Genomic DNA, 19,376 nt, shown 5'->3' on the forward strand with positions numbered 1-19,376 from the left:
GGGTGTGGAGGGTGTGAGGGTAAAGTATTCAAAGTTAAGGGAGAGGCCTCATCACTTCTTCATGTCTCCTTTACTTACCCGTAGTATAGTATTGTATTTCAAAAAATTTGTGGAAAATGAAATGAAAGATAAGTTTATTTTGATGCAAAAAAATTAAAATCCATGCATCATTTTTTTATCTGCTGGCTTACTCTTCAATTACCTGTAAATGGCCAGGGAAACCTGAAGCCAGGGACTCAGTGCTGGAACCCAAGTGCTTGAGCCATCACCTGCTGCTCCCTCCCCCTGGCTGCTCATCATCAGGAACCTGGAAACAGGAGCAGAGCCAGAACTGGTATCCAGGTCCTTTGATATATGCAGGCATCCCAACAGGTGTCTTAACTGCTAGGCCAAATGCCTGCCCTTGTTTTCTGTAAACTTTTTTGAAGTACCTTCATACAGTATGGGTAGCTGGAGCTGTATATCTTATAGTCTCTCTGATAAGGAAAAAAACCTTTGTTAGGTGAAAAAATTTTCTAAGAGTTAATGCTAGAAGCAGAGAGGAACTGTCTCTGGGGCCCTCTAGAAAAGTTTGTCCATAAACTCTGAAAGTTGTTTTGTTTGGCTAGAGATTGAGCATTTATTACATGCTCATTTTGTGCTGGGAATCTATCAAATAGCTGTCTGATTTAGCTATTTATTTATTTATTTATTTATTTAAAGGGAGAACAGATTTCATGTTTAAGAACCCACCCACCCTCCCTCCCTCCCCCTTCCTTTCTAATTTTTCTTTTAATTTTTGCTGTGAGATCTCTGGCCCACAAGATGAGGGAAACATAGATTGAGCCTAATTACTGATGGGATTTGGAGCCCTGAAGGTGAGTCACGTTCAGTTGACAGAAGTGCCCGCCAGTTCCCTTACTCATGTGTGCACAGAAGCTGTGGCATTCCCTCAGGCTGTCAGCTACTGACTGGTGGTGTGAGATGGGGAAAATGGAGAAATGTTGCGTGTTTAATTGTGCAGCAGCAAGCAGAAAGGAATGTGTGAATGCCAAAGACTCCCACTAGGGCAGAAATGTGGTGTCATGTGTTACTGAACAGCTGCAGGAAAATTTGTATGGACCCTTGGATGCAGAGTTGGGTGTGCCAGACTTGGATTCTGAGCAACTTTGTGGGCTTAGGCGATCTATAGGAAGTAGAGAACGGTGCATCAAGAAATGTCACTCTAGAACCTTTGTTGACTTTCTTTGCCACCCTGACTCTCCAGCCACCACTGGTTATAACCATGGGTAGTAGAGGAAAGATGTGGGAAAGCTTCAGCCCTAGGACCACCAGGTTCCAGGGCTTGATGTGTCCATAGGTCCTGGTTGGAGCCACCGAAATGCCTAGTTCAATTAGGTGGGCTCAGCTTCTGGAAAGGGGAAAGTTCCTGGGCCAGACCTCAAGGAGGAAGGTGGGAACAAGGTGATAATGGGGGAGGCAGAACAGAGAATCAGTAAGGAACGTTTATCCTTCAGGCTCTAAGGAAACCATGGAATCCATAGCCCTAGAATCACAGGTAACTGAACTCAAGTCCTTCCTGTAGTCCTACAAGTATGGCCTTAGGCAAGTAAGTCACTTAGTCTCTCTGAGCTCGAGTTTACTCCTCCATGTGTGAGGAGTCCCAGGGAATATTTTCATGGGACCTGGCCCATATTTCAAAAGATGGGAGCTGTAAGTTCTATAACAATGCAACCGAACAATCCATGGTCATAATCAGCCAGACACCATGCTAAGCCATTTCTATTCATTATCTCTTTAGTCCTGAAAAGAAAGATCAAGAGCTTGAGTTAGTAGAAGAAGATTGTTGAAGGTCACCCAGCCAGTAAATGACAGAACAGCCACGTGTTCCATCCAGAGCAACTACAGAGCGGACACTTTTTTTTTTGAACTGACATTTAAAAAAATATTTATTTATTTGAAAATCAGAGTTACAGAGAGAGGGAAAGAAGAGAGAGAGGTCTTTCATCATCTGGTTCACTCCCCAGCTGGTTGCAATGGCCAGGGCTGGGCCAGGCTGAAGCCAGGAGCCAGGAGCTTCATCCATCCGGGTCTTCCATATGGGTGCAGGGGCCCAAACACATGGGCCATCTTCTGCTGCTTTTCTTAGGCCAGTAGCAAGAGCTGGATCAAAAGTGGAGCAGCCAGGACACAAACTGGTGCCCACATGGGATGCCAGCATTGCGGGCGGCAGCTTTATACACTGTGCCTCAATGTTGGCCCCTAGAGCTGACACTTCTAACCATAGCACATCGCAGGCATTAGTCCCACTTCACATGCAAGGAAACTGAGGTTTAAGAGATATTAGTACCAGGAACAGAGCTTGGGCCTTCAATTTTTGTCCCTGCTCTTTCATTTGCAATGTGACTTTGGGCAAGTTACTCACCCTCTCTGAGCTGCTTCTTCCTGAACTGCAAAATATCAGAGTCATCCAAATCCTCTGGCAGCCTATCATACACTGAGAAGCAGTATCCTATGGGAGAAGGTAGAAAGGCGGGGGCTCAGAATGTCACGGAGATGAACGAAGAGAAGACATGGGTGTGACTGTGGCTTTATGAAGCGGAGGCAGGTCTGGACGGACACTGGCACAACCCACTTAGCAACTATCCTGTGAAAACCCAGATGGGCCAGGCGGGCAGCAGTGTGGGCAGGCTCCATGGGTACACCCGCACTGTAAGCTGCTGTTGCCACCTAGGGAACAGGGCAGTGACCGAAAGCCCAGGCTGTGGCTGTGGCTCAGCAGCTGTACATTCCCTGTCTCCCGCTGGTTTCCGGAGTGGAGAAGGGCGGCCAAGCCTTGCTCCAGGAGTGGGGAGGGGAATAAGGAAAAGGGGCTGAGCACTGCCTCTGGCTTGGGAGTTATAAATAAATCCATCTGGAAGTGTTCGGGGCTGTGGGAGCCCGAGGCTGGCCCTGCAATTCAGGCCATGTGGTGCATATTTCCATTCACACCAGATCCCCCCCCCCCCCCCCGCGCCCCAGTCCCAGGAGACTGTCTGATTGGGCCTGTCTGCTCAGGCCCTGAACCGGGCAAGAACCTCTCAGACCTCAACTCTATTTCCAGCCCCCATCCCAACCTTCCTCTCCTCCCAACCCAACCCCAGCAGGACAATGTATGAGAAAGTGCCACGGAAAGCTTTGCATGTTGCTGCAGTGTCGATTGAACAAATGAATGGCTTTTTGATTCAGCCTTTACTGTGTCAGCTCCCCTTGCTAGGAAGAGGCCCCCTCAGTAGTCATGGGCAATGAAGCATTCCAGACATTTAGCCTCCATCTCAGGATGACCTTTGCCCCTTGCACTGCCCAAGTCTTGACCATGTCTCTATCCCTAGCACCAAGAGGAATGCTCAGTACGTATGAATGGTTGAGTGGATTTATTAATTTAGCAAAGACTTACTGCACATCATGCACTGTGCATTCTGCATGGTAGAGGGCAAAATTTAGTTTCTCGTGATCACAGTGCTTACCAGTGAGAAGACAATGCTCCCCTTTTCTGTGGGGAATATGTCCCAAGACCCCCAGTGGCTCCCTGAAGCCCCAGACAGTACTAAGCTATACACATGAGGACATTTCAAAAAGTTTGTGGAAAATGCATATTATTAAAAACTGTGCATGGATCCCAAAATATTTTACACCAAAATAAGCTTACCTTTTAATTCCATTTTCCACGAACTGTTTTTTTTTTTTTATTTTTATTTTTTGACAGGCAGAGTGGACAGTGAGAGAGAGACAGAGAGAAAGGTCTTCCTTTGCCGTTGGTTCACCCTCCAATGGCCGCTGCGGCTGGCGCGCTGCGGCTGGCGCACAGTGCTGATCCGATGGCAAGAGCCGGGGCTTCTCCTGGTCTCCCATGGGGTGCAGGGCCCAAGCACTTGGGCCATCCTCCACTGCACTCCCTGGCCACAGCAGAGAGCTGGCCTGGAAGAGGGGCAACCGGGACAGAATCCGGTGCCCCGACCGGGACTAGAACCCTGTGTGCCGGCGCCGCAAGGTGGAGGATTAGCCTAGTGAGCCACGGCGCTGGCCTCCACGAACTTTTAAAAGTTTCCTTGTATCCTGCTTTTTTTTCCTATACAGTACCTATCTATGATAAAGTGTCATCTATAAAATAGGCACCATAAGAGATTAACAACAATATGTAATAATGATAAAATAGAACAATTATAACATCACAGTATAGTGAAAGTTATTTAAAGTTTATGAATTGTTTCTTTCTGGAATTTTCCATGTAATATTTTTGGACTGCTGTTGATCATGGGTAACCAAAACTGCATAAAACAAAAATGTGGATAAAGGGTGTGGCTATTTGGCACTTGGAGTGATACAATTCTTTTCATTGTGGAACTTTGTGGTATGTGACAGGATGTTTAACATCCTGACTCCTTGACCTTAAACGCTAGCGCTAGCTGCAGCCATGTGACAACCAGAAATGCCTCTACACGTTTCTAGATACTTCCAGGAGATGGGAGAAATTCACATCTGGTGGGGGCCACTTCTGAGGAACTTAACAACGAGAGCAAAGGAAGGTCATCCCAAAAGTGTATGTGTCGAGCCCTCTATAATCATATATAAGTTGGTGATTTAGAACGAAGAGATCCTGTTTTCCCTAAAAAGGTGTAAAATGCCCCTTCAGTTGCTGGGTTAGGTAGGCCCTGGAAGCCCACAGTGTAGCTGAGATACATAGTTCTGTCTAAATGCAGTAGGGTTGAGGGCAGGTAGTTCTGGACGTGCTAATGAGGTGTATACTTGGAAATGCACAGAAAACAGTTAGAATCTGGTCCCAGGGCATATGGGAAGCCAGGTCTCAAAGATTTGGGATTAGTCCACATTGAGATGGGAGTTAAACTTGAGATTCTGATCCCATTTTCAAGACAGAAGGTATGGGGATAGATAGAGTACATCCAGGAAAAAGGCCAGACTTTAAGCTTTAGAGGTACTCAGTCCCAGTGATATCTCTTCTCTGCCCCCTCATTTCTATTCCCATTGTCAGTACCCTCCTTTGGGACCTCAGTGTATGCCAGGGCCATTGCAAAACATGCCTAACAGGCCTCCTTTCTTCTCCAAGTTTCTCTATATTCTATAATTACCTTCTTTTTTAAAGATTTATTTAGTGAATGTAAGAGTTACATAGACAGAGAAGGAGAGACGCAGAGAGAGAGGTAGAGACAAAGAGAGAGGTCTTCCATCCGCTATTACACTCCCCAGATGGCTGCAGCAGCCAGAGCTGTGCCGATCCAAAGCCAAGAGCCAGGGGCTTCTTCCAGGTCTCCCATGGGGGTACAGGGGCCCAAGCACTTGGGCCATCTTCTGCTGCTTTCCCAGGCCATAGCAGAGAGCTGGATCAGAAGTGGAGCAGCTGGGACTCGAACTGGCGCCCACATGAGATGCCGGCACTGCAGGCAGCGGCTTTACCCGCTACGCCACAGTGCCGGCCCCTACAATTAGCTTCTTTTTTTATTTTTAACTTTTATTTAATTAATATAAATTTCCAAAGCACAGCTTATGGATTACAATGGCTTTCCCCCCCACAACGTCCCTCCTACCCGCAACCCTCCCCTTTCCCACTCCCTCTCCCCTTCCATTCACATCAAGATTATTATTTTTTTTTTTACAGGCAGAGTGGACAGTGAGAGAGAGACAGAGAAAAAGGTCTTCCTTTGCCGTTGGTTCACCCTCCAATGGCCGCCGCGGCCGGCGCGCTGCAGCCGGCGCACCACGCTGATCCGATGCAGGAGCCAGGTGCTTATCCTGGTCTCCCATGGGGTGCAGGGCCCAAGCACTTGGGCCATCCTCCACTGCACTCCCTGGCCACAGCAGAGAGCTGGCCTGGAAGAGGGGCAACCGGGACAGAATCCGGCGCCCAGACTGGGACTAGAACCCGGTGTGCCGGCGCCGCAAGGTGGAGGATTAGCCTATTGAGCCACGGTGCCGGCCAAGATTCATTTTCAATTCTCTTTATTTACAGATAAGTTTAGCATATATTAAGTAAAGGTTTCAACAGTTTGCACCCACACAGAAACACAAAGTGAAAAATACTGTTTGAGTACTAGTTATAGCATTAAATCTCAATGTACAGCACATTAAGGACAGAGATCCTACATGGGGAGTAAGTGCACAGTGACTCCTGTTGTTGACTTAACAAATTGACACTCTTGTTTATGGCATCAGTAATCACCCTAGGCTCTTGTCATGAGTTGCCAAGGCTATGGAAGCCTTTTGAGTTCACCGACTCTGATCATATTTAGACAAGGTCCTAGTCAAAGTGGAAGTTCTCTCCTCCCTTCAGAGAAAGGTACCTCCTTCTTTGATGACCTGTTCTTTCCACTGGGATCTCACTCGCGGAAATCTTTCATTTAGGTCATTTTTTTTTTTTTTTGCCAAAGTGTCTTGGCTTTCCATGCCTGAAATACTCCCATGGGCTTTTCAGCTGGATCCACATGCCTTAAGGGCTGATTTTGATTTAGGACATCCGCCATCTATGAGTCTGCTGTGTATCTTGCTTCCCATGTTGGATCGTTCTCTCCCTTTTTTATTCTATCGGTTAGTATTTGCAGACACTAGTCTTGTTTATGTGATCCCTTTGACTCTTAATCCTATCATTATGATCAATTGCGATCAGAAATTGATCACTGGGACTAGTGAGATGGCATTGGTACATGCCACCTTGATGGGATTGAATTGGAATCCCCTGGTATGTTTCTAACCCTACTATTTGGGGCAAGTCAGCTTGAGCATGTCCCAAATTGTACATCTCTTCCCTCTCTTATTCCCACTCATATTTAACAGTGATCACTTTTCAGTTAAGTTTCAACACTTAAGAATAACTGTGTATTGATTACAGAATTCAACCAAAAGTATTAAGTAAAACAAACAAAAAAAATACTAAGAGGGATAATGTATTAAGTTGTTCATCAACAGTCAGGGCAAGGGCTGATCAAGTTAACCGTTTCTCATAGTGTTCATTTCACTTTAACAGGTTTCCTTTTTGGTGCTCAGTTAGTTGTCACCAATCAGGGAGAACATATGATATCTGTCCCTTTGGGACTGGCTTATTTCACTCAGCATAATGTTTTCCAGATTCCTAACAGGGATCACTTTTCAGTTAAAATTTAAACACCTAAGAATAATTGTGTGTTACAGAGTTCAACCAATAGTACTAGAACAAAAAAAAATACTAAAATGGATAAAGTATTACATTGTACTTCAACAGTCAGGACAAGGGCTGATCAAGTCACTGTTTCTCACAGTGTCCATTTCACTTCAACGGGTTTCCCCTTTGGTGCTCAGTTAGTTGTCGCCAATCAGGGAGAACATATGATATTTGTCCCTTTGGGACTGGCTTAATTCACTCAGCATAATGTTTTCCAGATTCCTCCATCTTGTTGCAAATGACCGGGTTTCATTGTTTTTGACTGCTGTATAGTATTCTATAGAGTACATGTCCCATAATTTATTTATCCAGTTTACTGTTGATGGGCATTTGGGTTACAATTACCTTCTTAAAACATGACTTTCATTATGTTCCTTCCCAACATTCCAAAGTCCTAACTGTTTAGCCTTGAATTCTAACCACCTGCGGCCCAGCTCTCCATGAACCTAGCACACCCTGGGTAAGCTGGTTCCAGATTCCTGTTTCAAGGCACATTGTTTGTCTGTCTCCCAGACCTTACAGTCTGGCTACACAGAGCCCCCATGACACACTGCCCTGCTCTCCTCCATGCCATCTCCACCCCCTCAGATGCCCTTTGACCCTCTCTCCATTTGAAAAATGTAGCTCAGGCTTGAAGGTCTAGTGTAAGTCTCCTCTTTCTTGTAATATTTTCTCTGACCTTCCAGAGGCAAGTAGATATTTTCCCACCTGTGTGCACCCCTCCCTCCAGCTCTTCATCTCCTACAGGGGGCTGTCTGTCTCCCTCACTAGGCAATGAACTCTCTGAAGTTAAATGCCATGTACCTTCGACTATGCAATCCCCTTTCACAGCCCAGTGACAATGAATGGGAAGGTGGGTGGGAGCTACTGAGACAGTGCAAAGAAGTAAGATGATTTTCCCAAGGTTACCATGGATCTGCTTGACCTCTTCTTCACTGCTCCCTCCCTCCAAAGTATTGTATTTGAATGAGGGTTTGTGGAAAAGCAAAGGAAAAGAAGGAACAGGTGGAGAACCAAGGCAAGGCACAGGAGGAAGGTACAGTATGGAGAAGAGAGGAGAGCCTGAGAGGATGGCGTTAAAAGAGATGAGAGCAAAGGCCTGCATTCACAATACATAGGGGATTCATGTAACCTGGCGTAAAATAAGAAAAGATGGGGAGGTGGCAGGGCAGGACGCTGTGGCATAGTAGGCTGGGCCTCCACCTGCAGCGCTGGCATCCCCTAGGGGCGCCTGTTCGTGTCCCAGCTGCTCCTCTTCCAGTCCAGCTCACTGCTTATGGCCTGAGTAAGCAGTAGAAGATGACCCAAGTGCTTGGGCCCTTGCACCCACCTGGGAGACCTGGAGGAAGCTCCTGGCTCCTGGCTTCAGATCGGCCCAGCTCCAGTAATTGAGGCCATTTGAGAAGTGAACCAGTGGATGGAAGACTTCTCTCTGTCTCCTCCTCTAGCTGTAATTCTATCTCTTAAATAAATAAATAAAATCTTTAATGGAAAAAGAAAATTTGTGGGATTCTGGAATTGAAAGCAGCTGCTTTGCCAGATTAGTTGAATGCACAGTTAATTAATGGTATTAGTGCCCTTTGGCACTAAGCTGTGCATGGAACCATGTCCTATGGGGATCAAATGCCAGTTACACAGGACACCCTTTTAGGAAAGTGCAGAAAACAGCATTGGCATGTAAGAGCTAGAGAATTCCTGAAAGAGATCTTAAGGACACCAGTGGTCACTGGAGCCTCATAGTTGCCCACGCCATGGTCCTGGCTCTTGCAAAAGAACTCTGGACATGAGAAGAGAACTGGTGTGTTTTGAGCAGCTAGTATCTCAAGGGTTGTACCAGACACGTTTGTTACCAACAACTCATTTGATCTTTACTGCAACTCTGTGAGGTATTACCCCTATTTTACAGATAAGAAGATTGAGGCTTTAGGAGGATTACAAATCTTGCTCAAGGGCACACAGCTTGAAAGCCTCAGCTGCAGGATTCCAATGCAGGTCATCCCCTTCCTTTGATGAGTGGGCCAAGACTCAGAGGTTGGCAGCTATTTGCTCTCCAGTCTTGCTGACTTTGGCTGTAGGGCTGATCTCTTCAGATTGATTTCTTTGAACATAAACAAAATACCACCAGTGTTTTCTGGCTGTGGAATGAGCCCTCTGAGTCATGTGCTCTTCTCCATTTTGCAGCTGGGTGTCTTTTCCCAGGGAGCTCAGGAATATGAAGCAACAAGCCTTATGCTGAGAATCAACAGGATGCATGAAAAAAATGCCAGGGTGCTTTTGTTCCCAGAAGATACTTCTAGCTTTTAGCCAGTGGAGCCACATGTTTGGTTTTCTCTTCCCTCTCAGTGATCTGTGTGTGGTTGATGGCTGCTTGCTCTCTCAGGCACATATAAAAATCCTTATCAAATTAGTGGTACTTTTGAGATGTTGCCCACACTCTGTCCTGACTGCCTCTGTTACCCATGTCCCTGATGGCTGTGTCCTGTCTGTTGCCATCAGCCTGTGAATGATGGTGAGCAGAGGACACAGCAGGTTGTAGACTGTGCTTCCTGGAATTCTTATGTGACACAGTTAAGCCAGCTTGAAGAGGAGCCCATGGTGTAGGGTGGCTGGAGCCTATCAGAGGTCCAGAGTAGGGGACAAAATGGAACCCAGCACCAACCCGTAGAATGGTGGAATAGGTTAGATAGAAAAAGTATGATGATAGTTTTCTGGATTTGTGCACAGTCTAGAAACACTTCGTGTTGGACCTTTGGCCTAGAGTTAAATGTCCCACGCAAGTGGTAAGGTACTAGGATTACCATGCTGCATACAAGGCCTTCTGAAATCTCATTGAATAACATAAATTTCATTGGCATTCAATAACATAGTCATGTGTTTGAGCTGGTGCTCTGGTCACTTTAATAGAACAGGATTGTTCTTCTCAAAAGATTATTTATTTATTTATTTGCTTTTCTCAGGCCATTAGCAGGGAGTTGGATCAGAACTGGAACAGCCAGGACACAAACAGGTGTCCATATGGGATGGCAGCATTATAGGCAGCAGCTTTATTCTCTATGCCACAACACCAGCCTCAGCCTCCTGATCATTCTTTAAGCTTGCCATGCACATTGGCGCTTTGTTTTTGCCTCCTTTCAGGAGTTCTTTTCCCCAGTGTATCAGTGAAGATCCTGGGAGAGAGCGGTAAGGGGAACTGGGAAGGGACGCTGCATGAAGAGATCTGTCCAGCAGGAGCTGTGACCTTTGGTAGATCGATGCAGCCAAATTATGATGACTCTGAACTGAGAACTGATGAATACCCTAATCTCACTTTCCTTTTCCTTCTCATCTTGCAGGTGCTTCCCACTGGTCAAACCTAACCTGGAGCCAGAGGGCAAGGGATCTTGTTGATGCAGTCCATACAGGTCAGCCTACCAAAACACAAAGCTGGGTGCAGGGGGTGGAGAAGATCTTGAGGGGGAAATGGAAAATGTCCAGAACAACCAGACATCTTCATAGCTGGATCCCTCATTCCCTTCAGATTGCTTCTGAAATGTTGCCTTCTCTGGACACCATTTCTGAAATTCCAACCCTTAGCTCCCAGCACTTTATATCCTCCTTGCTTCCATGCTGTGTTTTTCTTCATAGCACTTTATACTACCTGACAGATTATTTATCTTATCTTTCTTCTGTTGTCCCACTAGAACAGGGGGTCCATGAGGGCAGGAACTTTGTTTTGTTCACTGCTATGTCAGTGTCTAAAACAGTACCTGGAACACACTAGGTGCTCAGTAAATGGTGAATGATTGCATGGATATACTCTCTGGGACCACCCTAGAGTGGGTCTGCTCTCCCCCGGGGTGAAGGTGTCATGATGGATGTCCTTACTGTTCCCCAAAGAGGCTTAACTGCTACCATGTTTTCTGGTTGGAGCATAGGGATCCCTGTGTGGTCCCCAGTATTGAAACTTGTATGACAGTTTGTCAACTTGAGCCTTATGGAAACTTTTGCTGCAAGCTAAGCTTTCTGCGTTATTTTAATTGTACTTCCATACTTCAAAATTAGCCTTTGTTGTTAGTGGGTCTGTTTCCAAATTAGGAGTCTTAAGGTATATTTCCTTTAGGATCAAGGGTAGGGGATCTGTCACCTGGGTCCTTCAACCACAGTGTTGTTAAAACAGGGATAGGTCAAGTCAGGGTAAGCAAAACAGATTGGAATTCCTAGCACACTGCAGTTGTGCCCAGGGTAACGTTTCTTTTATACAAGTAACATATGAAAATGTTCTCATTATGAAAAAAATCAATCTAGCTACAATTAAAATCCTTTCCCCACCCCACTCTGCTCACCAAAGGTAGTCACTGTTATCAGTGTAGAATGCCCACCCTCTTCCAAAGCTTTTTTTGTGTGTAGACATAGTTTGGTTTTATATGAGTACTTGAAAATTAATGTTATTACACCATATACACTGATAAGCAACTTAGTTTTTTCCTATAACAATATGTCTTGGAAACCTTTCTATGTTAGGACATGTGAGTCTAACTCATTCTTTTTTTCCTTAAAGTTTTTAAAAGATTCATTTATTGATTTGTAAGGCAGAGTGATACATACAGAGAGGAAGAGGGAGGGAGAAAGATTTTCTGTTGCAGGATGATGAGGGCAATCTCAGTTCTTGTCTCACATCAAAGACGAATTCCCATGTAGACAGGGACAGTAAGCAAAGTGAAATTTATTAAAACTGAGAAACCTCCTGCCATGGCAGTCAGGAGAGGGACTGCAAAGGATGAATTGCCACAGAAGCTTGCAAGTGCTGGTTCTTCTATACAGAAAGTGGCTCTCTCTGACTGGCCCCTTTCTAAAAGTGAGTGTGGATTTAACCAATCAGGGGAGGGATAGAATAATAACCAATCAGAAGACAAGGATAACAGCCAATCAGGAGAGTAGAATAACAACCAACCATATAACTGAAAATGTATGTTAATGAGGCATGCTACAGGAACCAATCAGGGAACTGAAAGAATATGCTGAGACATACTACATGAACCAATCAGGGAATTGATATTTGAGTAGACTGTTTTGCACAGAAGTGTGCAGAGTGCTCAATCAGGTCCATTTGGCAGATTCAACAACATCCAGAGATTACAGTGTATGTGTTTCTCCTAGCTCCCTCTCCCTCAGGAATCCTGAAGAGTTAGGCCATGTGTTTTTTCGCTCCAGTGTTTTTCTTTCCTTTCCAGGGATTCCTGGAGTTCCTAGTCCCTATCAATCCCCTCTCTGAAGAGATATCCCTAACTGCTATTAGTGAAAGAGGCAATAATCACTCTGGCTGCTTTGTGCTGAAGAACGGCAGTCAGGCACCTCCCCCAGAGGCCTATCGAGGGTCCCTGGTAAAAAAGGTTTCTGTGCAAGGTTCCATCAGCATGATCATTTGAAGCTTGACAGACTCTAAATGAAAGAAAATGAATCAGGTTAGAAGATTTAAGAGACAAGGACTGAGATTCAGGGATACCAAGAGCAAGAGGAGCCACTAAGGGCCAGGACCATCTGAGGAGGTGGCCTTTTATTGAGTGCCACCATTCATTGAGGTCGCTTACCTGGGTGATGATGTCTTCAGCTCTATCCAGGTGCATGAGCACTTGCTCCATAGATCACAGATATCCCCACAGGGTTAGGTCAGGAGAACAAGAGAGTAACAGGGCAAGGCAAAGATAAGGCAGAATATGAAGCTGTCCCAACAACATTCCTTATTACTCTATATCAGACCCCATGGGGACAGCACAGACCCCTGCTTGTGCAGTACTAGCAATGAGAAGGTTTTCCTCCAGAAGATAGTTCTGATATCTTCCTGGAATTTTGTGCTAAATATGTATATAAATGTGGGGGGAATTGACATCTTTATCATGTTGAGACTTCTAATACATGAACATGGCATACTTCTGCATTTATTTAGGTTTGTTTTATTTCTTTCTTCAGCAGTTTATAGTTTTCAGCATTCAAACACTGTACATGTGGTTTTATATTTATACTTAAATATTTAATTTCTGAGCAATTGTAAATTGTATTGTATTTTTAACTTCAGTGTCAGTGTGCTCATTGCTAGTATATAGAAGTATAATTTAGTTGTGGCTTTTTTGCTTGAATCTTGAAACTTTGCTGAATTCACTTAGTAGTTCTAGGAACTGTTTTATAGATTCTATATATATTGTCATGGCATCTCCAAATAGGAATAGTTTTGTTTCTTCCTTCACAATATGTATGTCATTAACTTCCTTTTATTGTCTTTTTTACTGCTTGAAACTTCCAACATTATGTTGAGAAAGAGTGATGAAAGCAGATATCTTTGCCTTGTTCCTAATGTGAGGGGAGAAGCATTCAGTCTTTCACTATTAAGTTCAATGTTAGCTATAAGTGTTTTGTAGATGATCTTTATCAAGTTGAGGAAGTTCTAGTCCTATTTCTCAGGTTTTCTTATTTATCATAATGAGTGCTGAATTTTAACAAATGTTTTCCTGCATCAATTGATGTGATTTTATGACTTTTATTCATAGGTATGTTAATATGATAGATTGCACTGATTTGTAGAATCAGTGCAGGATTCTTTAAACATTTGGTAGAATTCTCCAGCAAAACCATTTGCACCTGGTAATTTCTTTTTGGGGAATTTTTAAATTAAAAATTCAATTTTATCAGTAATTATATGGTTATTAAAATCATCTATTGGGGCCTACATTGTGGAGTAGTGGGTAAAGCTGCCACCTTCAGTGCTGGCATCCCCTATGAGCTCTAGTTCAAGTCCTGGCTGCTCCACTTCCAATCTCTGCTGTGGCCTGGGAAAGCAGTAGAAGATGGCCCAAGTCCTTGGGCCCCTGCACCCGCATGGGAGACCCAGAAGAAGCTCCTGGCTCCTGGCCTTGGATCAGCACAGCTCCGGCTGTTGTGGCCAATTGGGGAGTGAACCAAAAGATGGAAGACCTCTCTCTCTCGCTCACTCTGCCTCTCTTTCTTTCTGTGTGTAACTCTGACTTTCAAATAAATAAGCAAATATTTTTAAAAATAAATAGTCATCTATTTAATATTAGGTAGATTTTAGGAGTTTGTTTTTCAAGAACTTGGTCCACTTCACTAAAGTTATCAAAATACATAGAGTATTACCTTATTATCCATTTTATGTCTTAAGGATATGTAGTGATACTCATTTTGTTTCTGATATTAATAATTTGTGTAAGTCTTGGTAGAGGTTTGCCAATTTTATTGATCTTTTCAAAACACCAGCTCATCATTTCATTGATTTTCTCTATTGTTTATGCCCCTAGTTATTGTTGTTTTCTTCCTTCTGTTTGTCTTGGCTTTATTTTGCTTTTCTTTTTCTAATTTCCTAAGTTGGAATTTACATAATTGATTTGAAGCCTTTTTATCCAATGTAAGCACTTGGAAATATAAATTTCACTTTTAGCACAGCTTCAGTTGCACCCCACAAATTTCATTTCATTCAATTCTATGTATTTTTAAACTCATTCTTGTGATTTCATTTTTGGCAAATGTGTTATTTATAAATGTGTTGTTTATTTTTCAGGTTTTTTCTGTAATTGTTTTCTTTTTTTTTTATTTTGACAGGCGGAGGTAGACAGTGAGAGAGAGAGACAGAGAGAAAAGTCTTCCTTTCCGTTGGTTCACTCCCCAAATGGCCTCTACGGCCAGTGCGCTGCGCCGATCCGAAGCCAGGAGCCAGGTGCTTCTTCCTGGTCTCCCATGCGGGTGCAGGGCCCAAGCACTTGGACCATCCTCCACTGCCCTCCGGGCCACAGTAGAGAGCTGGCCTGGAAGAGAAGCAACCGGGACTAGAACCCGGCGCCCATATGGGATGCTGGTGCCGCAGGCGGAGGATTAAACAAGTGATCCAAGGCACTGGCCCCTGTTATTGTTTTCTAGTTTGATTCTATTGTAGTTACTAAATAGAGTTTGTTTTCATTTCTTTTATTTATTTATTTGAGAGGCAGGGTTACAGACAGAGAGAGGGAGAGGCAGAGAGAGGGAGAGGCAGAGAGAGAGATCTTCCATTTGCTGGTTCACTCCCCAAATGGCTGCAACAGCCGGAGCTGGGACGATCCAAAGCCAGGAGCCAGGAGCCAGGAGCTTCTTCCAGGTCTCCCATGCAGTTGCAGGAGCTTGAGGACTTGGGCCATCTTCTACTGCTTTCTCAGGCCATAGCAGAGAGCTGGATCAGAGGAGCAGCAGCCAGGACTTGAATCGGCACACATATGGGATCCTGGCACTGTAAGCATAGGCTTAGCCTACAGCGCCAAAGCACCAGGCCCTATTTAACTTGAATTATATCTAACATGGTCTGTGTTCCATGAGCACTTTAAAGGAATAGGTACTCATGTTATTTGATGGGGTGTTCTGTACCTGTCATATTAGATTCTATTGGTTGAGGGTGTAGTTGAGTTCTTATGTGTCTTTGCTGATATTCTGTCTAGTAGGCCTATTACTTTTGCCCACTGAGCATTCTCTAGCATCACTCCAGTGTGGAAATTGGAGGAACCTGGTTACAGCCTAGCAAGGTAGAAGGCTGCATTTTCAACTCTTCTTTTGCCCGTGGGGTAGGGAATGGAATCAGTTTTCCCTGTGATACTTGAGTGGAGTAGAGCATTTATTATCTAAAAGTTTCTGTCTTGGTAAAAGAGAACAGGCATTTTTTTCTGTCCCCATTGGCGGTTCCAGGTTGCAGGCTTTTTTGGGTTCAACTCTGGGATGTATGAGGTATAACAGAAATGTAGGTAACGTACCACGATGTTGTTCCATGAGTCCCAAGGTCTCTTGCTGGTATAAATTCTTTTCTCTACCTTGCAGAATATTTTTTTTCTTTTAGTTGAAAGGCAGAGCAACAGAGAGAGGCAGACACAAAGCAAGAGAAAGATCATCCACTCACTGGTTTGCTACCCAAATGGCCCCAAAGACCTGAGTTAGGACAGGCTGAAGTCCAGAGCCTAAAACTCTATCCAGGTCTCCCACATGAGTGGCAGGGGCCCCAGAACTTGGGAAATCTTCTGCTGCTTTTCCAGGTTTATTAGCAGGAACCTGGATTGGAAGTGGAGTAGCAAAGACCCCAACCAGTGTTGTGATGTAGGTTGCCAACACTGAAAGCAGTAGATCAACCCACTGAGCCACAACACCAGCTCCTTGTGTTTGTTTTATGTGTAATGGTCAGAGTTTTTAATTGCAGTTTAGCAGGAAAAAAATTGTCTACAATATCTTCCCAGAAGCAGAAGTCCAAACTTATTCTTTTAAAATGTTACGTAAGCTTGTAGAATATGACTTTTTTCAGAATTTATTTAACTATTCACCTATTGATGACTCCCTTTTAAATTTTTTATGTTTTAAGTGATGCGTAAAAATTAGAAGTTTGTAGAGTACCATGTGCTCTTTCCATACATGTATACACTGTGTAATGTTCAAGTCAAGTTAAGTATATCTGCCTCCTCAAACAGTTATCATTTTTTCATGGTGAAAACCTTCAAACTATTTTAGCTTTCTCAAAAGATTGATTGATTGATTTGAAAGACAGTGACATAGAGAGGGAGAGGCAGAGAGAGAGAGAGAGAGAGAGATCTTCCATCTGCTGGTTCACTCCCTAAATAGCCTGCAACAGCCAGAGCTGGGCCAGGCCAAAGCCTGGAGCCTGGAACTCCATCTGGGTCTCTCACATAGATGGCAAGGATCCAAGTACTTAAGTCATATTTTGCTGCCTCCCAGGCACATTAGTGAGAAGCTGGATCGTATGGGATATGGGCATCCCAAGTAGTGGCTTACCTCGTTGCACCACAATGCCCAACCCTTGTCTAGCTTTTTTTGGTAGATAATATTACCATTATCCATGTTAGCCCTACTGTGCCTATTGAATGAATTCTTAGGTTGTTTCTAAATTCTGACAGGCAATGCAGTACTTCAGTAAGCATCCATTCAGTAAAATTTGTGTACACATGCAAGAGGTTCTTTAGGATGGATGGTAAGAAGTGCAGTTGCTGGGTAATAGAGGATATGCATTTTATTTTTTATTTATTTATTTATTTTTGACAGGCAGAGTAGACAGTGAGAGACAGAGAGAAAGGTCTTCCTTTGCCGTTGGTTCACCCTCCAATGGCCACCGCGGCTGGCACGCTGCGGCTGGCGCACCGCGCTGATCCGATGCAGGAGTCAGGTACTTATCCTGGTCTCCCATGGGGTGCAGGGCCCAAAGACTTGGGCCATCCTCCACTGCACTCCCTGGCCACAGCAGAGAGCTGGCCTGGAAGAGGGGCAACCGGGACAGAATCCAGCGCCCTGACCGGGACTAGAACCCGGTGTGCCGGCGCCGCAAGGCGGAGGATTAGCCTAGTGAGCCGCGGCGCCAGCTCGAGGATATGCATTTTACATGTTGATGGATACTGCCAAACTGCTACCCATGATGGCTGGTCTGGACCCCGTAGTGTACAATAGCAGTATTGCTCACCTCCTTGAAAATACCTGATGTCGTTAAACATGTAGTTGTCAGCGTGGTGGGTGAAAGCTAGTATCTGGCAGTTGTTTTATTAACAGAGGTTGAGCATCTTTTCAAACATCTATTGGCCATTTATAATTCTCCTTCTGAGTTGCTTGTCTATACACTTTGCCTATACTTTTTGAGTCGTTTGCTTTTTCATTGTTTTACAGAAATTCTATAGTTGTTTTGATTATTCTTTCAATAATATATTGGAGTACATCCAAAAATTTGTGGAAAAATAAAATTAAAACACAAGTTAGAGGCCGGCCCTGTGGCATAGTGGGCAACGCCACTGACTGCAGTGCTGGCACCCCATATGTGCACTATTTCGAATCCCAGCTGCTCCACTAACTTTTTAAAAATGTTTCTCACAGTCTTTTTATTTATTTTCAATTTACTTGAGAGACTGAGACAGACAGAGATCTTCTATCTGCTGGTTCACTCCCTAAATGCCTGCAACAGCTAGGACTGGAGCAAGCCAAAGAATGGAGCTTGGAATACAATCCAGGCCTCCCAAGTGGATGACAGGGACCCAAGTACTTTAGCCATCATCTGCTGTCTCCCAGGGTATGCTCAAACAACTAAATTTCTTTTAATATTTTATTTATTTATTTATTTGAGAGGTAGAGTTACAGACAGTGAGAGGGAAAGAAAGAGAGAAAGGTCTTCCTTCCAGTGGTTCACTCCCCAAATGGCCGCAATGGCCGGAGCTGAGCTGATTTGAAGCCAGGAGCCAGGTGCTTCTTCCTGGTCTCCCATGCGGGTGCAGGGGCCCAAGGACCCAGGCCATCCTCCACTGTTTTCCCAGCCCACAGCAGAGAGCTGGAAGAGGACTGGAAGAGGAGGAACCGGCGCCCGTATGGGATGCCAGCACCGGAGGCGGAGGATTACCCAAGTGCACCACGGTGCCGGCCCCAAAACAACTAAATTTTTTAAAAAATAACCATAGTGGGGAAAATAGAGATGTATATATTTGTGACTGGCATAGCAAAAGCCTTTTCAAGTAACATAAATACATAATGCAAAACCATGATGAAACCATAGATAAAACCGAATTTACATAAACACTTCTTAGATGTTGGAGGAGAGCTCTTGTTACAGGAGTAGTGGCAGGAGGCATCTACAGCTCCATCACTTGGGTCTGTGTTTCATTCTGAAGAGATGCACATGGCACTTTCTTCTTCTCCCCAGGTTCTGCAGCTCTGTTACAGCTCTTTCGTGTTGCAGCTCTCTGGGTTACAGCTTCTCCTTTATTCCAGGTTCACTGAGCTCTGCCACTTTCTAGGTTACAGCTTGACTTCTCTGTTAGCTCCATCAAAGTTCTTTGTCTCGTGACCGTGATGAATGAGGCACACAGACAAGGAAGGAGTGCACAGTGAAGGAAGCTGGGAAAGCTCTCTGGCAGCCAGGAGGGCCTGCCTCAAACTGCCTCAGAGGGGTTGCCTTCCCTGAAAGGCTGCATGCCCTGAACTGCTTCTCAAGACTGCCTGGCTCAGACTTTTATGTGTTTCTAAAGCAGGAAGTTCTCTCCGATTAATGGATGTGTATGCTAATGAGATGTGACATTGGTGTAGCCTGTTTTGCACAGAAGTGTACAGAGTGCTTAATCAGGTTTCTGGAAAGACTCAACAATAGATGAAAATTACGTTGTATATGTTTCTCTCCTCTCCCCCTCCCTCAGGGCTTCTGGAGTGTTTGTTTTTTCTTTCCCATGTT

At 44.5% G+C, this 19,376-nt stretch overlaps 1 protein-coding gene across 3 annotated transcripts in view; it reads left to right on the forward strand.

Annotated features, from left to right (window-relative positions):
- NHSL2 (NHS like 2) overlaps positions 1-19,376 on the forward strand; it is a 305,885-nt gene that overhangs the window by 117,658 nt on the left and 168,851 nt on the right. For all 3 annotated transcript variants that reach the window (XM_051827210.2, XM_051827212.2, XM_051827213.2), the window contains exon 2: positions 10,501-10,569. In XM_051827210.2, the coding sequence (XP_051683170.1) occupies positions 10,501-10,569 (69 nt within the window). The remainder of the gene's footprint in view (positions 1-10,500; positions 10,570-19,376) is intronic.

Source organism: Oryctolagus cuniculus, chromosome X (assembly GCF_964237555.1).
Source record: "Oryctolagus cuniculus chromosome X, mOryCun1.1, whole genome shotgun sequence".
Taxonomy (NCBI): Eukaryota; Metazoa; Chordata; class Mammalia; order Lagomorpha; family Leporidae; genus Oryctolagus; species Oryctolagus cuniculus.